The 19,703-nt window shown below is 55.3% G+C and overlaps 1 protein-coding gene across 1 annotated transcript; it reads right to left on the bottom strand.

Moving 5' to 3' along the window:
• Nucleotides 1–1,195: 1,195 nt before the first annotated feature.
• WNT10A (Wnt family member 10A) lies at nt 1,196–13,863 on the bottom strand. Its single transcript, XM_074364315.1, has 4 exons — nt 13,241–13,863; nt 11,939–12,201; nt 4,807–5,186; nt 1,196–2,389 (listed from the first exon to the last, which is right to left on the bottom strand). Exons 1-4 carry the CDS (start codon nt 13,351–13,353, stop codon nt 1,892–1,894), a joined length of 1,254 nt encoding a protein of 417 aa, XP_074220416.1. The 5' UTR covers nt 13,354–13,863; the 3' UTR covers nt 1,196–1,891.
• Between the last annotated feature and the right edge of the window lie 5,840 nt (nt 13,864–19,703).

Here is a 19,703-nt window from a genome sequence, read left to right as displayed (position 1 = left end):
GTGTAGGCTGGCAACTGAGAGATGGAACAAGACTTCATCCTTGGCTAGTTCATGGAGAAGGTTGTGCCATTCTGGGGTAAACTGAGGCAGGCAGCAGGATCCTCATCTGTGAGCAGCAAGAGGCCTGGATGAAGTCAGTGAAATGTTCTTTCCCTGAGATCCTGACCCCACCTCCCTCTCCGCTGCCCTCCTCCTTGAGGGTCTGTTCCAGAAAAACATCAAACCTGAGAGCCAAGGAGAGTACACCAGCAGACCCAAACTGCCAGCTCAGCAGTGTTCTTATGGGGGTATGAAGGGGAGGCTGGCTGACCTGTCAAGGGGAGCCCTGAGCTGAGAACCTGGGGGCACAAGAGGCCCAGGAAGGATGTCCCCCCACCCCCAACCTTACTTACATACTCGGCCTCCCCTGCCTGAACTCAGAGAGACCAGAATCCAGACAGTGAGTCTCCTGACTCTCCCCCGCCACCCTCCTCCCAGCCGCACCTCCTAGCCCCACCTGCTCCCCGGGGCTCTGGGCTGGCTGGGTTGAGCTGGGTCTTGCCCAGGATTACTCCTCTCAGAGTGCCTCCTGTCTCTGACGGGTGCTGCTGCCTGACACTGGTCCTGGCTTGTGGCAGAGGCTCAGGCATAAGGTGGACAGCTAGAGCTCTGGCATACAGGATTCCTGATCTAGCCCCTTGTCAACATCCCCACTGCCTCCATCTATGCCAGGCCCCTCATTTATGGTTTGGAAGTTGGCTGTAGTTTCCTCCCTGGCCCCCTGCTGTCACCTTGTCCCCTTTCATTCAGTTCCTCAGATGGCAATCCACATGGGAATCAGACCATGCTACTTGCCTGCTTAAGACCCTCTGAGGGTTCCCATTCCTCTTACATAAAATCTTAACTTCTCACCTTGGCCTGAAAGGACATATCATGTGACACTTGCCCTCATCCCCCCTAGTCAGCTCCTTTGCTAATCTGTCCCTTGATTTCTTCACTCCAATCACTCCTCTTTGCTGTTCCTCCTGGGGAGATCTTTCTGACCTCAGAACTTTTGTATTCACATGGCCTCTGCCTGGAAAGCCCTAACCCTCAGTCTGTGCATGGCCCTCCTCGTCATGCAGGTCTCAGCATGAATATCACAACTCCGAGAAGCCTTCCCCAACCAGTAGCTTTACCTAAAGGGGCCCCACTCCCCATGAAGAATCACTCTACATCCAGCACCTTGCTTTATTTCCTTCACAGCACATAGCATTGTCTGAAATGACCTTGTTTGTGTATTTACTTGATTATTGTCCATCTTCCTCAGGCAGAATGTAAACTCCAAGAGGGCAGGTGCTGTGTCTCTATTCACGTCTGTATCCCCAGCATTTCTCATCACCACCCAACCCCCAGAGTGCCAGGCCACAAAGAGTGCAAAATAAATATATGTTAAATGAATGATGAGGGGCAGAGTCTGGTGGGGAAAGGAGTCTGAGTCCTCTATAGAATCACTTCAGCTCAATTATGTCCATTTCTTCTTTTTCATCCTCCTCCCCCACCCACCAGCTTCCATTCATTCCTTCCCACTCCAGGGGAAGGAGTGAAGGGATGAAAGGAAGCAGGCTCAGGCCCTGTCTGGCTTACACTGCCCTAGAGTGTGGGGCAACCTCCAGCCCAACTGGGCTGTCTGAACTTTGGACAGGGAGCAGGAGGCAAATCGGTCCTGGAGCCCACAGAAGTGAAGGGGGGAGGGGTACGGGGGGATGGTGTCCAGGCAGGCCCAAACTGTCCTGTGATTACAGTCTTGACGACCTTGGGAGGTTCCTATAAGATCATGTAGTCCAACCTCCACTCCCAGGAGCCAAGACGACGCAGCCCAGCCAAGATCGCAAGCTGCAGAGGACCAGGCTCAGGGAGGGTAGCTGTCAGCTCACTTGCAGACGCTGACCCACTCAGTGATGCGGCACTCCTCGCAGACCACGAAGCAGCACCAGTGGAAGCGGCAGTGACAGCGCTCGCTGCGCGTCTGGCGTAGGATGTTGTGGCCGCGGCCACAGCACATGCTGCCGCAGCCGTCGGGACCCGCGCTGCTCTTGTTGCACAGGCGGCCCACGGTGCCCGCCGAGTCCAGGCGCGGCTCGCGCTCGCAGAAGTCGGGCGACTTCTCGAAGTAGACCAGGTCGGTGGGGCTGGCGCGGCGCCGTGGCCCTGGGACACCCGGGGCTGGCGAAGGTGCCCCCGCGGGGCCGGGCTCCAGCTGGCCGCCGTTGCGGTTGTGCGGCCGGATGAGCGTGGCGCGGTGGAAGCGGCTGCGCAGCAGCGCCCCCACCGCGCGGAACTCCGGCGTCACCTGCCAGCACGTCTTGAGCTGGCAGCTGCCTGACGTCCCGTGGCACTTGCACTTCCGCCGCATGTTCTCCATCACTGCCTGCAGAGGGAGGCACAGTGAGGGGTGACGCCCGCGGCCAGCCCCACTGCCCTCCTCCCCACGCAGACACTGGCCTGCAAGAATCTCAGAGGCTTTGGAAACCAACTTTCATTGAACAGAGGCAAAAGCTGAGACCCGAAGTGGGTAGGTGGAGGCGCAGCACCCGAGCCAGGCAGTCAGAAGAGCTCTGCCTGCTCTTCTGCTGCTCTCCCATCCACCTCCCACCTGGCCAGACCCTGGGGGATTTCCCTCATTCCTGCTCCTCTCCTCTCCTGAAGCCTTTCCCAGCAGCTGCGGGTGGGGGTGGGGGGTTGGAGCTGGAGGCTTTTGCTTCCTGAGGGGGGATCCCAGATCCTCAGGGAAATTCCCTCTCCTTCCAACCCTCATGTGGGGACTAAGAGCAGTGGTGTGCTGGCCCCACTACATCCCAGCCCCAAAGCTTCTGGCCTTGCTCCAGGCTGTGAGCGGTGGCTGTGGGGAGACTGAGAAAGCCCCCTTTCCTCCTCTGGGCCCTGCAGCACTTTGCAGGGAGCCTAAGGAGAGGCCCATGGGCTGGGGAGATTCCCCTTCCGATCCCCCACCCCATGAAACTGGTGGGGGCTTATTCTGCCCAAAGCTGAATGCCACCATTCCTCCTAGGAAACAGTGAGTACCAACAGAGGCCAAAGGCGCTACCTGAATACAGAACCAAAGGGAACCCAGAGAGCCAGACCCCCAGGGCAATGAAAGTGGAGAGAGGTTCCCAGGCCTCCAAGGGAGCTTGTCACAGGAACACAACCTACCCACTGCCTGCCAAGCTCTCAGCCTACTCTTCTGAGTCTCCTCCCAAAGAGCTCCATCACATTATCCTCACCAGAGACCCCAGAGGAAATTGGTCATATCCTCCTTCCCCGCTTCTCCACTCCAAAGTCACAAAGCAATGATCTGGGGCCCTCAAACCTGGGCAGGAGGGCCATAAGAAGAACCCTGTTCCTCTAAGTCTTAAAGGGCTCTGTAGCTTGTATGTGCATTCTGTAGTGTCAGCACCACCTGGGAACCAGCCCGATACTTCCCTTGGCCAATAGCTCCAGAACATCTGCTTCCCACAGGCAGCAGCCATTAATTAACCAGTTTAATGAGGAGGAGGAGGCACTGTTGGCATGGGCTGGGATAGTATCGAAGCTTGGGAAAAGAGCTGAATGGACAAGGAAGGGTTGAGTGGGAGCTGGACATGACCTGAGGGTGGGTATGCCTCAGTTTACCTCACCTCTAAGTCGTGATGGAAGACCTGAATCAGCTCAGAGTCTTTGTGGATAAAGAAGGTAAAGTGGCCTGGGCTGAGAGGCCAAGAGAAAGGGGAGTGAGATGGAGAGTGCCAGGCAGGGTGAGGGAAGGCCTGAGCAGGCCCAGCAGGGCTAAGAGAAGTGACAGGGGCCAAATAGCCAGGAAAAGAGGGTGCTGAACTACCATGGGGGCTAAGGAGGCATCTTAGTGTAGATGACACTGTAGAACAAAAGAGCATGAGTTCATTGCTCAACTGCCTGGGGATGAACCCTGCCTCTTGCCACTTTCTCACTAGTTGTCTCACCTTAGGCAAGCTTCTTACTCTATCTGTGCCTTGCTTTCCATAACTGAATATGAGGCTAATAATAAAACCCTCACAGGTAGGTGTAAGGATGAAACAGGCTAATATGTAGTAAAGTGCTCCAGACATGCCTAACAGAGTAAGCACTCAGTAGATTAAAGGCAGGCTATTATTACTTTTCTTTTTCCTTCTCCCTTCCTTCCTACCTCCCTTCTCTTCTCCTCCTCCTCCAGCTTCTTCTGTCTCCCTCCCTACCTTTCTCTCTCTCTCTCTCTAATTAATGACTTTTAAGGTAGTATGAACATTCGAGGGTAGGCATAAAGGAGGAAGACAACATAACACAGTACCACAGTGGCCCCTAGGCATCTCCCTTTGCAGGAATCCCTCATTGTGCACCGAAAGGCTGGGAGAGGAGCAGGGTGTGGATGGCGTCACTGCATAGGATATTACAGAATCAGAGAATATTAAAGCTGGGGGCAGGAAGCATTATGAATGATGCAGTTCAAACTTCTCATTTCATAGAGTGGCAGAGCAAGGCCTAGACCCTGAGGTCTGACCACAGCCCAGAGCTCACCCCACCCTCACAGCAGGAAATGGGAGGAGCAGGCTGTTCTGCAGAAGGGGAGCTATTCCAGGGCAGGGGTTGTTTCATTCCCATATCCCCAGGTCTAGTCCAGTGCCTGGCACACAGTAAGTATCCAGTGCATTTCTGATGACTGAGTTAGGAGGGGCAATGAGAAAATTGCTGAGTTAGGGGAGTGGTGTGGTCCTCAGAGCAGATGTAAGCCTAGGGGAGGGGAGAGGCCCTAGGCAGAGGTATCTGGAGCTGGCCCAAGGGGTTGGGGGGTCTCACCTGCCTCCCCACTCGGTTGTTGTGGAGCCTCATACGTGCATGGATGTCTCTGTGAGGCTCCCGGGAGTCCAGAAAGTCTTTAGAGAAGCGCTCTCCAAAACCCACGTCGGGGCTGCAGCCTCCCCACTCCCAGGAGTCCTGCAGGCCCGGGCTGGCAGGGGGCAGGGCTGGGTGCTCCGGAACTCCGTGGCTCAGGCCCTTTCCGCGTTGCAGCGCCTCCAGCTGCAGGCGGTGCAACTTTCGACGGAAGGCCTCCTCGTCCCCGCGCCGGGACGCGTCGCAGCCGCAAGCCCTCAGTTTGCCTAGGGCGCAGGCATTGGATACCGCATGCACCACACCCGCTGCGGAGATGGCGTAGGCGAAGGCACTCTCTCGGAAACCTGCGGAAGAGATGCAGGAAACAGCCTTTGAGGGGCCTCGACCTCTCAGCCCTCTGCCCTCCCTGCCCAACCTTCTAGCCATTCTGAGGGAAAACAGGCCTAGAGCTGGGAGAAAGTCCTGTAAAGAGCACAGACTCAGAACTTCGGATGTGGCAGAAATCACACCCGAAGTTCTGCACACAGCATGGGATGGGGGAGGTCTCCCTCACAGCCCTCCTTTTTCAACTCCTTTCCCTGTTTCATTAACATCACCCTTAGCAAGTTCAGAATTTGTGTCTCCATCTCTCCTGTTGGACAGAAAATATCTAGTAAACATTATATTTTTTCTATTACCTCGCATGTGATATTTGCAATTTTTAAATGAGCCTGCAGAAAGAAGGCAAATTATAACCTAAAAAAATAAGTTACCAATGATGGCATTCTGGGCCCCAGGAGATGTTAGTGGGCAGAAGGGCAAGAAGAGACGGTATCCCCCTTAATCTCCAGGCCCCAAGATTTCCTACTGCTGCCACCCCGTAGGCCCACCACAGAACACTGTCTGATGGCCAGAGTCAACAGACAGAGATAGGAGCCAGGAGAATTTCCCATTTCCCTGTCCACAGGGCATCCCAGGAAGTCTGCTCAGAAAAGGCCCCTCCCAGCCACCTGGCCTGTGGCCGGTCTAGGTCTGCTGAAGAGGTTATTTGAGGGATGCTGGAGGTGAGCCCACTGCCTGCACCGAGTTAAGCATATAGTGGTGCTGAACACTGAGAAGGAAAGTTCGCTAAGGTAGATGCCTTCCTGAGATGCTCAAAGGGCACAAAGACTCCCTGATGAGCTACTCTCAGGAGCCCAGGACTTGTCCACACTGCTTTCCTCCTTGGTGTTCACAGCCTTGGGCTGGCTCCCAGAACTACAAACTGCTTCTTCTTTATTCTACATCTGAGAAAGGACCAGCTAGGGTCAGGTTCTGGTCTCTGACCAGCCTCTGAACCCGAGAGAGTTGGGGGCAGTGGGAGAAACCAGGAGTAATAACAGCTCCCACACAAGGAGGAGAATTCACTTGTGCCCTAGACACCTGTGGGAGAAGACCAGAACCTAGCTGGAGGCTGATGGCTTGGAAAAGGCCAGAGATTCTGAAGAAAAACTCTGGGTCCTTCTACCATGGCATCAAAGACTGGGAGGACCTGGAAGCCTCACAGACCCCAGAGAGCCAACGAAGACTGGACAGAGACCCTAATCCAGTCCCACTCCCTCCCTCTGCATCACAGGGCTCTGTCCTCCTCTCTCTGCTCAGCACCTCCCCCACCCCACCTCCCGCCAAAAAAAAAAAAAAAAAAAAACAACCCCAGACCAAAAACAAACAAAAAAGATGAAATGGGTAGTAGAGTATGAACTCTGGAGCCAGATTGCCTAGATTTCAATCTTGGCTCTTCCACTTACTAGCTGTTAATAGCTATGTGACCTTGGCCAAGTGACTTGACCTCTCTGTGCCTCAGTTTTCTCATCTGTAAAACAGGGTTATTATTATCTGTCTCATTGCTGTTCCAAGAATCAAATGAGTTAATGAATTTTAAATGCCTATGATAATACCTTACTCTTAGTAAGTACTACATAAACACTGTTATTGAGAAGTTCTTCCTGCTGCTTACCTGCTACTGCTGCAATTTCAGGCCATTGCTCCTTGTTCTTGTTTCCCTGATCAGGCACAGAGCCCAGCAGCTCATGGCCCACTCTAGAATGTGGGCCACCAGAGGCCCATAAAACAGACTGTCCCTTTCTAGCTTTTCATTCCAGTTCATGACACCTGAGAATATTTTCCCTAAGCAGCTCAGCTGTGAGCAGACAGGGAGGGGCAGGGATTGGGCAGGAGCCTTCAAAGGGGGAGGTGGGAATTGGTGGGAGCTGCAGAAGAGTGGACACTGCTCTGGGAGGGGGGCCCAAGGGAAAGGAAGGCAGACTCAAGCTGAGGCACATACCCAGTATTTATCCCTTGCCTTTTATCTGTGAAACACTGAGACCTTATTGCTGGGGGAATCATCAGCCTGCTCCTAGGACAAATGGCCATATTCACACCTCCAGAGGCAGCCCAGGCCTCAGAAAGCGCCCCTCTCAACACACACACATACACACACACTGTGCAAAAGGAAGATACCCAATGTCACAGGGGTTATGGAGCTAGACCCAGCCCCAGCTCTCCCAGCTCCCAGGCCTGGGCAACTTTCTGCTGAAGGACATTTGGCTCTGGGGAAGACCTGCTGTTGTGTAAGGCCCCCAGGTGGCCCAGTTCCCGGTCCTATAGTCCTGTCTACACGTGGCACCAGGAAAGAGCAAGATGCTGGTGCAGGGAGATGTGCTGGGCCAACTGCTATCTACCAGCCTGTTACATTCTAGGGCAGGCCTGGAGGAAACTGGAGAAACATAACCCACAGCCTACAGAGAACACCGCTACCTGTCTCAGGCAGCTAAAGATACCATCCCATGGCCTCTGGTATCTGTCACAGCCACGTGTAGGGATGACCAGGCAGGGCTTGTGTGGTCACCCTCTGCTCCAAGCACTGAGGCCTCAGAAAAGTCCAGCCCATTGAGTCTGCCCCCAGCTCCCATTCAGGGCCCCAGTTTCGGTCCTGGCCCCAACTGTCTAGGGCAGACGCAGGCACTGTGCCATCTGGCCAGCTGGAGGGGGAGAAGGGTGGGGCCATGGCCAGCTGGGCTGCCTGGAGCATGGGGGGGAGGCTCGTTAAGACTCACAATTAGCCGCCCTTCCTTTGATCTGGGACAGGGACTGCCAGCATCTAAAGTGGAGTCAGCTGCTGCTACAAGATGCAGCCAATGGCCAGGAAGGGGATGAGGGAGGAGGTTTGGAGGGCAGGGAAATGTGGAGGAGAGAGGATTCAGGAGCCAGTGGGAACCAGAAGGGGTTAAAGAAGCTTGTGCCCTGCCCAATCAAGTCAAAGAGGGACGAGAGGGGAGAGGTCTGGTCTCCATTCCCTCCATGCAAATAATCTGTGCGTGCTCATGTGCCTGGGCTGAGAGAGAGAGGGTTGTGTGCATGTGGGAACACTTAGGGGTGACACTGAATGTAGCTCTATGTTTGCACAAACTTGGGTAGGTGTGTGTGTGTGTGTTGTGTGGGTGTAGGTGTGCATATGTGCATGTCAGTTCCATTTCTTGGACTACTCCATTGCACCAGCTCACCTCTGGGCACATGGTAGGAAATCATGGTGGCCTCATAGCTGGGGAGGCAGTATGGTAGGAGGTTGAATGCAATCTTTAAAGACAGCTGGCATGCATCTGAATTCTGGTTCTATAGCTCACTTATAAGCTGTGTGACTAATGGCAAGTTACCCAACCTCTCTTACCTTCATTTGTAAAATGAAATGATAGGCCCTACTGCATGGGGATTGTTTGAGGATCCTAAAGCACAGATAAAGTGCTTTAGAACAGCTCTTGGCACACAACAAGTACTTACTATGTTCGAGTGCCATTAGAATAATAGGATCTTAAGTGATCTTGTGATATGATTGCCTGTGCTTCTGTCTCCCCATCTGAGTGCCACCACGTACCCCAAGCCTCAAGGCCTAGGCATAAAACCAAGACTCTCTGAGGATGAATGTAAAAGGGAATGGCCTTGGACAACAGAGGCTGGACTCTCAAATTGCTGGCTTCCACTGGGCTGGGAACCTGACTTACTGCAGAGCCTCACACCCCCTCTTTCCATCATCTGAATGCATCTGGGCCTTAGGAAGGGCAGTACCTAAATTGTATGAGCACTCCAGGATCTACTCACTCCCCTCCACCAAGCCTCTGCCTGGCTTCTCATCCCCTCTCACTCTTCACAATGAAGAGCTGATGTTCTGTCCAGCACCCCAACGTCCCAGGCACCAACCATCTGGATCCTTAGAACAGAAAGCCAGGGACACCAGTGCCCTTGGCTCTTAGGTCATACCTGTCCCTGGGCTGGACAAAACAGCCAGCCTGGACTGGGGGCCTCTCACAGCTTTTTAAGGACTCTTTCTAGCCCCTTGGAGGCCTTCTGCCTGTCCCCCAACCCCCAGGTTCCAGCACCTTCTCATCCCTCTCCTTGGCTGGGTAAAGCCTCACTGTATGTCCTGCTTCCTGAGCACCCACTCCAGGTGCCCAAGCACCCTTTCCTCTCCCTCCTACATTAGCACTCCATCCCTTCAGCCCAACCCATCTCAGGGGACATGTCGGGACAACTAGATGAAGGTAACAGCATTTGTATGGAAGACCTGAGGGACCACCTCCTCCCAGCAGTCTCTGAAATTTAAACATGGCAGAATGCACCTTTAAGAGAACCCCATTAGCAGCTTGGGTCAGAAGAGGGGTCAGCATCCTGATATTCCACTTGAGGGAAACTGAGGTCACCTGACCCCATCATGGATAATCCATAGCTTGAAAAGAAGGGAGACTAGGGGAAGAATCCAGTCCAAGGGCTGGTTACCACCAAGACGGCCCCATGGTATTCAAATTTAGCTAGTCCTTGAGGTGATGGGCCAAGATAGATCAAAGAAATGACCCCGCCAGAGGGTGAACCTGGATGTGGAGTGAGGGAGGCACGGCAACGGTGGCCTTTGCGGGGGTGGGGGGGTTAGTGACAAGTTCTTCCCAGAAGCCCAGAGTCCCCTCCGAGGAGGGAGAGGTAGAAATGAGGTGTAACAGTGGGGGAGGGGTGGAGGAAACCGTAGCCACGGAGGTAGGATGGTGTTCGAGGCCAAAGGAAGGAGCCCAGCCTCCCTGCGGGAGCTCAGGAGCCGCTGCCCCGCCCCCCTCCTCGCGCTGGGCGCCGCCCCGCCCCGGCTAGCCCCGGCAAGTCTCCCCCCTCCACACCTCACCTCTCCCCCCACCAGTCCCCCTAGCTCACCTCCCGCTTATTAAACTGCAGGTGAACCCAGGAGCCTCTGGCACCGCGCCAACCCCGCAGGGTTCCGCGGCTCCAAACTCGCCCCCAAGTTCCAAAGCCCCCGTGTCCTCCACCGACCCGCACAGGCCGCACCCGGGAAGCAATCGGGACTCCTGGGTTTCTCAGTCTAGAGGGGAGAGGAGGACCAGAAGCGAAGAGAGGACACCGAGGCCGGAAAGAGGAATGAAGAGCTTGCCTCGCCTCACTCGAAGCGGCAGGGGTGAGAACCTCAGCGCCTGCCAGAGCCCCCAGTGAGCGGAACCCGAAGCAAGCTCGGAGGCCGGATCGCTGCAGGGAGAACTGTGCTTCGGGGAGCGCGGGTGACCTAGAATCCCGGAGTGGGAGCGGGCGTGCGGCGGCAGTGAGCGCCGGCCAGGCCCGGCAGGGGCAGGAGAGATGCAGGGGCCTGTCACTTCGCGTCCACGAGTGCGTTGGCGGCGGGGGCGGCCAGGGCGGGGCGCCGGCGCGGAGCTGGGCTGGCCGATCGGCCGGGGTTCGCGGGCAACCGCCTTGGGCAGCGGGCTGGAGGGGCTTGAGTGCAGCGGGGCGGGAGGGGCGGGAGCACGGGGCAGGGTCGGGGGCACCCTCTTTGAGAGGCGCGCGGCTGGGGCCTGGAGCCGTCTGCCGCGGCCCGCGGGGATTAGTTCGCGGCTGCATGCCGCCACACGCGTCGGGCTGGGCTCGGCCGGGGAGAAACAGCGCCCCGGGCGCGAGGGGGAGGGAGGAGGGAGAGCGCGCGGGGGCGGGGCGGGCGGCCGGTGGCTGGGCTCGGGGAGGCTAGGGTGGCCCCTGACTTGGGGGCCCCAGGGATGCAAGAAGGGGTTCTGGTGAAAAGGGAAAGGCCCCCGACTCTGAGTTCTTTATGAAGTTGGGGTGCATTAGAGTCTTACTCTCCCAGAAGCCTCTGGGCCCCAAGGCCACAGGGTAGAGGCCCTCCCCCTCTACTGTCAACTGAGAATTGTACAAGTCCCAAGGAGCCAGGTCCCCACACTGTCCCACCAGAACTGCTGAGAGGAGAGAGATACCTAGCTAGGCCCATTCAGAAGGCAGGAACCCTATCCTTCCCAAAAGACCTGACACAAGGTCTAAGATACCAGGGCAGGAGGTGGGTGCGAGCAGAAATTAGCAACAAAACCTCCTGCCATCTCCAGCCTGAGTCACTCTAGGGATTGTCAGGGTAGGCCCTGGGTCACCCAGAAGTCCAGGGAAGGAGGACAGATAGTGGGCTGCAGTTTCTCTGGGCTGTGAGGGGAAGAAGGATTGGCAGGGCCCTCAGGCCTGCTACACACCCAGTGCCTCTGATTCAGAGAGGGTTATCGGGGGTGGCAAAGATGACACAGAGACTGGTGGTGCACTCCGCTGGGAAGAGCTTCGGTGGAAGCACAGACATTTTTACCTGCCTAGGCATCCCTCACCCACACCATTTGGCAAAAGTCCCTGACCCCTCTTCATGTTGATTCTGGGTACTTTATCACAGGCTCCCTCCATCCTAAATGCTGTTTACTAGGTAGAGGGTAAATTGAGGCAGGTGACAGATACAGATATTTCCTGCGTCTGGGCAGTGTCACTGATGGGACAGGATAACCCAGGAGCTCAATTCTCAGGCATGAAACCTGCCACCCTCAGCCCACACAGCCCAGCCTAGAGCCACATCTGCTCCATTTGTCTGCCCCACCCTCCCCCCCAATGAACATGAGCAGAAGGAGGCAGGAGAGCAGCAGGGCTGGTGGATGGACACATGGTGAGGTTGCCAGCTTGAGTGAGTGGGTTAGGGGATGGCTGGTGGATAGGTTCCAGAGTGGAGGTGCTGAACAGGGTGGGCAGAAGGGCAAGGGTGAGGGGCAGCTACCTCTGCTGAAGATGGGACTTTCATAGGGGATCTTGTTTCGGGTCTCGAGACTAGAGCAGTTCCAGCGTTGGTCCCGGAACTGGTGCTGGCACTCGTGGATGGCAATCTGGATGCCCTGGATGGCCGAGGCAGCCACATCAGGGTGGCGCACACACACCTCCATCTGCCGCTTGCTCAGTCCCGGCAACGTCAGGCACACCGTGTTGGCGTTGAGCACGGGCTCCTGGGGGAGGCGGAGGCCCAGAATATCGTTGGATGCAGACCTGCAGGCATGTGGGGTGGGGGTGGGTGAGTGTTTTGGGGGTCTAGGAGGGTCCCATCTAACTATACACACTCTGTCCCAAAGGCTACTGTCCCTCTGTTCCAAACCCTGCTTTTGAAGTTTGGGCCACTCAGTAGATCCCTAAAGCATTCTCCTTTCCTTGGCCATCTCATTATCATCCCCTTCAACATAACCCACTCAGCTGCACACATACAGATTAACACGCGCAAATACACACACGTCCGGTATGCCTGCACACATGGTATTTCATAAGTACATCCCAAGGCGTGGATGCTCTCATACACAGGATTCTCCAGGGGACCACTCCCAACGGCATGTTTCAGACAGTCAGATTCATGCAGACACACTTCTGCACACATTGCAGTGGACACACAGACCCAGGAACACTTAGACACATACACACTTCATCAAACATAGTTACACACAGACACTCACAAGTACACACACATGTTTATCTTAACATGCATTGATCCGTGAGCCTTCACATTCACACACATGGGCGCACGCAGACTGCTGTTTACAACACAACTTGCTGGACTCATTCGATCACACACACACATACACACAAATACACACACACACTGAGAAAGCACCCTTCTAGCTTCAAGTCTTTCATTGACCCCACCTGGGCTACCCAGTTTTGGCCGCCACCCCCTGCCTCTTCCTGGGGGTGATCTCCAAGGTGGAGCACTGGCAGTTTGAGCTTACTCCTGGGTTGGGGGTGCATTCCCCCAGGGTGGCAGGGACTCCAAGTTGGTACTTGCTCCCCTACAAATACACACACCTCCGCTCTAGTAGCCATCACTCTCCTGAGCACTGCCTTATCTTCCTGGACTGCCCTTATTCTGTCACCAGTTCAACCCCGTCCTATAAAATTACTGTTTGATTGGTCACCAGCACTTCCCTGCAACACTGTGCCTCCCTCCTTCTAGGGTCCCCTGTCCCAGCCGGAGCGCCAAAGGCCCCTGTGGCTGGGGGTCCCAGCTCTCCAGGAGGCGGGGCATAAGGTGAGGGCTCACCTGGGCACAGCGGCAGCCAGCAGCAGTAGGAAGAAGAGCAGCGCGCAGAGCGCGGGCCGCGGCTGGGGCCGAGGTCGGAGCCGCAGCCAGGGGCAAGGGTGGGTGCTGCCCATCGCGCGCGGGCCGTGATGGGCCAGGAGTGGGGGGCTCACAGCCCGGTGGGACCGGCGAGCCAGGGGCGACGGCGCATGATCCGCGGGGGGTCGGGGCAGCTGCGACACACAGCTCCGACTCGGGTCACGGCTCCGGGAGCAGACGGCGCCCGCCTCCCCGCTCCATGGGGCAGCGCCCCCGGGCACCGCCCTCGGGGGGGGGGGCGGCGGGCGGGCGCACCGGGCACCTCCTGGCACAGGGGTCCGGGGAATTTCCCGAGGCCCCCCTGCGACAACTCCCGGTGCCTCTAGAGGGTAAGGGGGGCCCGGACGTTCTGCGGGCTAGGGATGAGAGGCTGGGGTGCCGGGGAACCCCCCAGCGCAGAGCGGTGAGCCTGAGCTTCGGAGGGCTTGCAAGGCGGGCCGGGGGATGTGGGGGGTGGGCGGCGCTGTCTATGCTCGGCCCCACCGCCCAGAGAGTGAGTGACTGTCCTGGCTCGGGGAGCTCCGCCGCCTCCCCTTTCCTCACCTCCCCTCCCCCCCCCCACAGTGTCTTAGGGCTCTACCCCGCATGACGTCACAGGGGGGTGGTAAAGGCGTGTACTCGTCCCGAGGCCACTCCGTCCGCTCAGGACTTGGGGTGGGAGCTGCTGTGCGGAGGGCGGGGGAAAGGAGAGGTGTTGGGGTCTGTGCGATCGGATCGGGCACAGGGCGGTGCCAGCGAACCGACTCGCTGGTTTGTGCGCGAAGGTGTGTGCTGCTGCGGAGTGTGTGCGCCTGTCTGAGCCGCAGCTGCTGGGGAACCGTCCCCACCAGTATACACACCTGCAGGGGCTGGAGGGGAGTGGCTGGTCCTCTGATCTCCTCCCCAACCTCAGGAGGGACTTCCCAGGCTTGGCTTGTGAGGCAGGTGTGGGGTCCTGCAAAGGGGTTTGGCAGCCTCTAGATCTTGCTCTTGTTTGCTGTGTGACCTTCAACAGGTGCCTCCTGGACACTGAGCCACCCTCTGCCTCTGTGAAATGAGGTTAATGAGGCCCACCTCATCTAGTCAATGAGCCAATGAAGTAAAAGTACTGGGACTTTGGTGATTGCTTGTCTGGTAGTAGAGTGCCCTGGGGTGGCATATCCTAGGAGGAGGGACTAGAGAGAATTTTAATCCTAAAAGTGTGCTTTGAGGTCATCTTATTTCATCCCTTTTTATTTCACAAGAAAATATTGAGGCTCAGAGAGGGTTATGACTTACTCAAGGTCACACAGCAAGTTAGTGGAAGAGCTGGAACCAAGAACAGTCCCAGAACTGAGTACTGCTTGCCTGGGCTCTGCCTGCAGATGCTCAAGGTCTTACCTTGGCCCTGCCACCTGCATCTGATCGTCTGAGAGCTCCCTAGTCCAGCCTCCTGGCTCAGGCCCACCCCAACTGAACACTGGGCTCACCTCAATATGGAATGAGTGTACTGGACCCAGGTAAGGGCCTGGGAGCCAGAGAGTTGGGGATAGAGGCTCCAACTTCTGTTTCTGGTTCTAACCTGGGCCCTGATAGTGAAACCTATTCTCACTGTGGCCTTGGCATCCTCCTCTGTAAAATGGATACAAGCCTCCCATACATCTCCCTCCCAACCTCCCTGCTCCCTCTCTCTGAAAAGAGCCCCTCCTGGCTTAAGGATAAACTACCAGAACCTCTGGGCTCTGAGACAAAAGGGGCCCATTCCTGGAATTGCCCATCCCTGGGGAATTGATGGAGAGGGGTGGGGCATCCTCTGTCCCCAGACTGTCAGGTGGTGGGGGCAGCCTGAGCAACAGCAGGCTGACGGCATGGTCCCCCCTCCTTCCCCCCATCTCTGCCGGCAGCCACCGCAGCTGTCAGGAATTAAGGGCTTGAGGCTGCTGGGGGTGGGGATGGGACAGTGGGGGGAGCAGTCTGGCTGGACAGCAGGAAAACAGCCGGGGGCAGGAAGCAGTCTGCGTCAGCCAGAGCCTTGTTTGACCCTAACCGCCCCCTGCCCTCCCCATTCTCCCCCACCACACTGCAGAGACAGGGATAGTTTGGGATTAGAATTTGGAAAGGGTATGGGGAGGGGCAGAGCAGGATCAGACTCAACACAGGAAGGAGCACGATCCCAGTGTAGGAGAGGGCATCAGCATGGACAAGCCAGGCTTGGGAGTCATGCTTCCACTGGCCATTGGGGAAACTAAGGCCCAGAAAGGATTAGGAATATGCCCCCTGTGATAAGGAAAGGGGTTCATAATCCAGGTTGCAGACCTCTTTACTCCCTATCTAGTGCTCACACTAGCATTTCCCACACTTGGTGCATCATATGTATCCCCTGGGGGAGGCCATTGTGGGAAATGCTGATTCTGGGCCCTGTGCAGCTGAATCAGCCTTTCCAGGGGCAAGGCCCAGAGGTCTGTATTTCTAACCAATGTTCCAACTGATTTTCCTGAGGACCACAATTGGGAAATGCTACTGACCTGGTTGAGTGTCTGTTATTGTTTTTTTTTTTTTTCTCCCCTTTGGCCTCTATCTGATGAGGGATGGTGACTTTGCTCCCCTACCCTCCACTGTTCATGAAATACAGAGGTGTAAGGGAAAGGGAGAAGACCCTTTCTTTGAAAATTCCAGGAAGCAAATAATTCTGAAGCCTCACTGGCACTCAGGCATGGTACTGGCCTGATGTCACGAGGGTCCAGGAGTGCCTAAACAGGGTACTTCTTCTCAGCACAAGGAGGTGAGGGCATATGTGGGCACATGGACCTGGCTTGTGTGAAGATGAAGCCCAGCCCCATAGGACCTAGGCCATGGGCAAGCCCCTATCAGCAGCCCCCAGGCCCCGCCCTGGCCCTGCCCTGGGCTCTGGCCCTCAGCCCAGCCCCAGCCCCCGCAGTCGCTGCCTGAGACCACAATTACAGGGGCCACTGGGGGTGGGGGAGCACCAGGGATGAAAGGCAGAGCAGAGAATGGTTCCAGCTGTGGCAGATCCCTCCATAGGAGGTTGCAGGGAAGGGAGGGTTAGGGAGGCACCAGGGTGAGAACAGGTGGGACACTCATCGCCTCAGCTGAGCCCAGTCCTGTCCTGATGTTCTACCGGAGGAGCTTGTCTTCATGAAGAAGAGAGGGAAGAAGCCCCAGACTGATAAGAGAGCTCCTTGTCCTATTGTCCAGGCCTCAGAGACCACGGCCCCTCAGCAAGGTAAGGGGAAAGAGCTGATGCTTCAGTTTCCCAAACTCCTATGTTTGGTCATTGAAGGGAAAGGGAAATGCTTCCTGAGCCCTTAGCCTCAGGCTGATCCTGGGCCTTCCTCCCAGCCTCCCACCCATCTGCCTGTGTTCCGGCTGTTCCTGATGTGGTCACGCACACATCTGGAGTGCCTCTGTGTTCTCCCCTCATCTCTCCAGTTCCACATGTGCCCCACCACTCAGCCAGTGGGGGACCTTGATGGCTCAGGCTGTGCCTGGGGCTGAGTAGCTGGGTGAGCAACGGGGGTAGTGGTGATGGGGCACTTCTGAGCTCTGCTTCTAGCCCCCTTCCTAGGCAGCAGTGCAAGGGCACAGAGCCATCTTTGAGCTTGAAGAGGACCAGGATAATGGTCAATATGTTTCCTCCCTGGCCATGACTCTCATCCTTCACAGAGGGCAGTTCCCAGACTCCTGCTGGACTTGGTCACAGGAGATGGACACTAACACGCGAGTGCCAGTTTAAAAATGGCAAGCACTCTTCTTACAGCATGCTATCAGGCATCCTCATTTCATAAAGGGGAAACTGAGGCTCAGAGAGGTTAACTGAATTGACCAAGGTCAAGCTAGCAAACTAGACCTTTTTTCATGGTATCGTGCTACTTAACCTGCTTGGGGTGGTGTCACTTTCTACCCCTGCCTCAGTTTCCCTCTCTAGCATTATGGAGGAATAGACCCAGCATCAACACACCCCCCATATCACCGCCATCATTCCCTGAACCTGCCAATAAAGACTGAGAGGCAGGCATCCAAGCCCTAAATCTGGGTCAGCCCAAAGGTCTCAGACAGTCTGGAACCCTAGCAGCTTGACCAAGCTGTCCGTTGGTCTCCTTGCTTCCTTTGGTCCTGCCCACAACTTTCTGAGTTCCCCAGATGTCCTGCAGGTCCTATCTATGTGCTCTATTAATAGGGAAGCTGGGCTCTGTGTGCCCTCTCGTGGCCTCTGAGAGAAGTGCAGGAGACTTTTTAAAAAGTACCGGGCTAGGAAGACCTGGGGAAGGCAGAGTTGTGAATAAAAACTCTATCCTTACAATGCTTCATTTTTCCTACATATGGTCCACAATGCTGGTTCCACTCTCCCCCCTTGGTAAGCTATCCAGGCTGCCTTGGTTCAAGAGACTCTGCGTCCAAATTCTCCATGACACTTCCCTGAAGCCCAGGTATTGACTTAAGGGAGCCACAAGGAAGAAAGAAGGGGAAAGAAAAATGACCCCTTCCTTCTCACTGAAGCCTGATACCTCCTCTTCATACAGGTTTCAGTCCGGGGACCCAATGTGATCTTTGAGGGCAGAAGCAGGCTACGTCATACAGGTGGATGTGGGGCCATTGTCAGGGGAGGGCAGATGCATGGAAGCCATGGTTAGAATCTGTCACATCCAGGATGAGTTCCCCTTCTGTTTCATTTGAACAACTCTGCTCTCCTCCCTGTGCCCCCATTCCCTGTAGTCCTGGAGGGGCTGCCAATCCCAGTCATGGTGGTAAATCTGCCTGGACACTGTTATTGGTTTGGGGATAGACAAGTAGCCCCAGCTGACCCAATCCCAGCCTCCTTAGGATTAGGACTTCTGCTGGGAAGGCCATTCATTTTTGGATCACCAGAACTAAGAATGTAGGCATAGGGTTGCCATATAGAGAAAGTCTCTCTGCAGCAGGAAAGAATAAGGACAGTATGAAAAGAGAGACCAAGAGAAGCAGAAACATAGACATGGGGGCAGGGAGTTTAGAGAAGGAGATGTGGGGGAGGGGAGAAAGAGAGGGAGAGAGAGATCAATATCAATCATTTGGGCCTCTGGATTCAGCTGTGCCTGAATTCAGACTTACCCCTGGACTTCCCAGGTATAAGATCCATTAATTAAGTCCCTTTGGCCTACACTAGTTTGAGTTGGGTATCTTCATTTGCAGTCAGGGCCTGCCTGATGCCTGTAAAACATCAGCTTTCTATTCCCTTTCTCACAGTAACTGCCATTTATTAAACACAAATTTGACATAAATTGTTGTGTCCAATGCTGTGCTAAGTGCTTTGCATATCTCAAAAAAATCTTCCCCACAGTACTTTGAGGATATGGGATACATTTATGATAGCTGTAAGTTCTTTGCCACTGTCCCATTGAGAGGTGAAGTCTGTTTCCCCTTCCCTTGAATTTTGGCTGGTTCTGTGACTTGTGTTGACCAAAAGGGAGTGACAGTGATGCTGGCTAATTTCCGAGGCTGGGCCTTAAGAAGAGACTTTCAGCTTCTGCCTTCAAGTTTGGCAGAGTCTGTTTTGAAAACCAGCCTTATGTAAGAAGTCTGACTACACTGAGACCACCACGTGGTAAGGAAGCCCATGCTAGTCACATGGAGAGATGGAGGATGCTGGAGAAGCTCTGGGGCAATAGATATATACAGGTGAAGCCTCTTGAACTGTCCAACCCAGCCAAGCCACCAGCAGAATCAGCCAAGTGAATGACCACATCTGATGATTCTGGTCTTTATGGTAGAACCACCCAGCTGAGTCCTGACAAGTTCCTGACCTAAAGGATCATGGACAGTAATTACTTTGGGTTTGTTTGTTATGCAGCAATAGATAACTAAAACAGGATGATATTCCATTGCTTTGGTAAAGAAACCAAAGCTAACATGGTCTATATTGTAAACTTCTAAGCAGCAGCACCAGTTTCCAGCCTAGAGTGCCTGAATCTGATAGAACTAGCATCTCAGGGGTCCTCACCCTGAGTCCCTATTTTCCCCCCTACCAGACTGGGCCCTCCTGGCAACGGTGGTGAAAAGCACCAAATCTCTCCCTTGGCATTCTTGTTCACTCTAGTATACTTCGAGGGCCTGAATCTGAGAAGAACTAGGATCCCTCTGGTACCCCTCAGAAAGCTGATGGTGAGGGTCAAGAGACAGAGAAAGGGCTTGGGGTTCTGGGTTCTCCAGAACTGAGCCTCAGGCTGCCATCTTCCCCCAGAGAGAATAGGAGAGGATACAGCCAAATGGCTGGGATTCAGAGCCCCCGTTTTCCCACAGTCCAAATACTGCAGTGGAGGATGACTCTCCCAACAAGGTATGCGGGCCAGGCATGCCAACTTGGTTCTATCAAAACCATCTCCCTTTACACACTCCTTCCAGACCCTGTCCCCATGGCAGCCTACAGGAG

This window comes from Camelus bactrianus, chromosome 5 (assembly GCF_048773025.1).
Source record: "Camelus bactrianus isolate YW-2024 breed Bactrian camel chromosome 5, ASM4877302v1, whole genome shotgun sequence".
NCBI classification, from domain to species: domain Eukaryota; kingdom Metazoa; phylum Chordata; class Mammalia; order Artiodactyla; family Camelidae; genus Camelus; species Camelus bactrianus.
This window is presented reverse-complemented; position numbering and strand designations above follow the sequence as displayed.

Coding starts and splice junctions, on each gene's coding strand:
- WNT10A (XM_074364315.1), bottom strand. CDS start 13,353: ATGGGCAGCACCCACCCTTGCCCCTGGCTGCGGCTCCGACCTCGGCCC. Junction 12,202..13,240: donor CTGGCTGCCGCTGTGCCCAG/GTGAGCCCTCAC, acceptor ACATGCCTGCAG/GTCTGCATCCAACGATATTC. Junction 2,390..4,806: donor ACAACCGAGTGGGGAGGCAG/GTGAGACCCCCC, acceptor CTCCCTCTGCAG/GCAGTGATGGAGAACATGCG.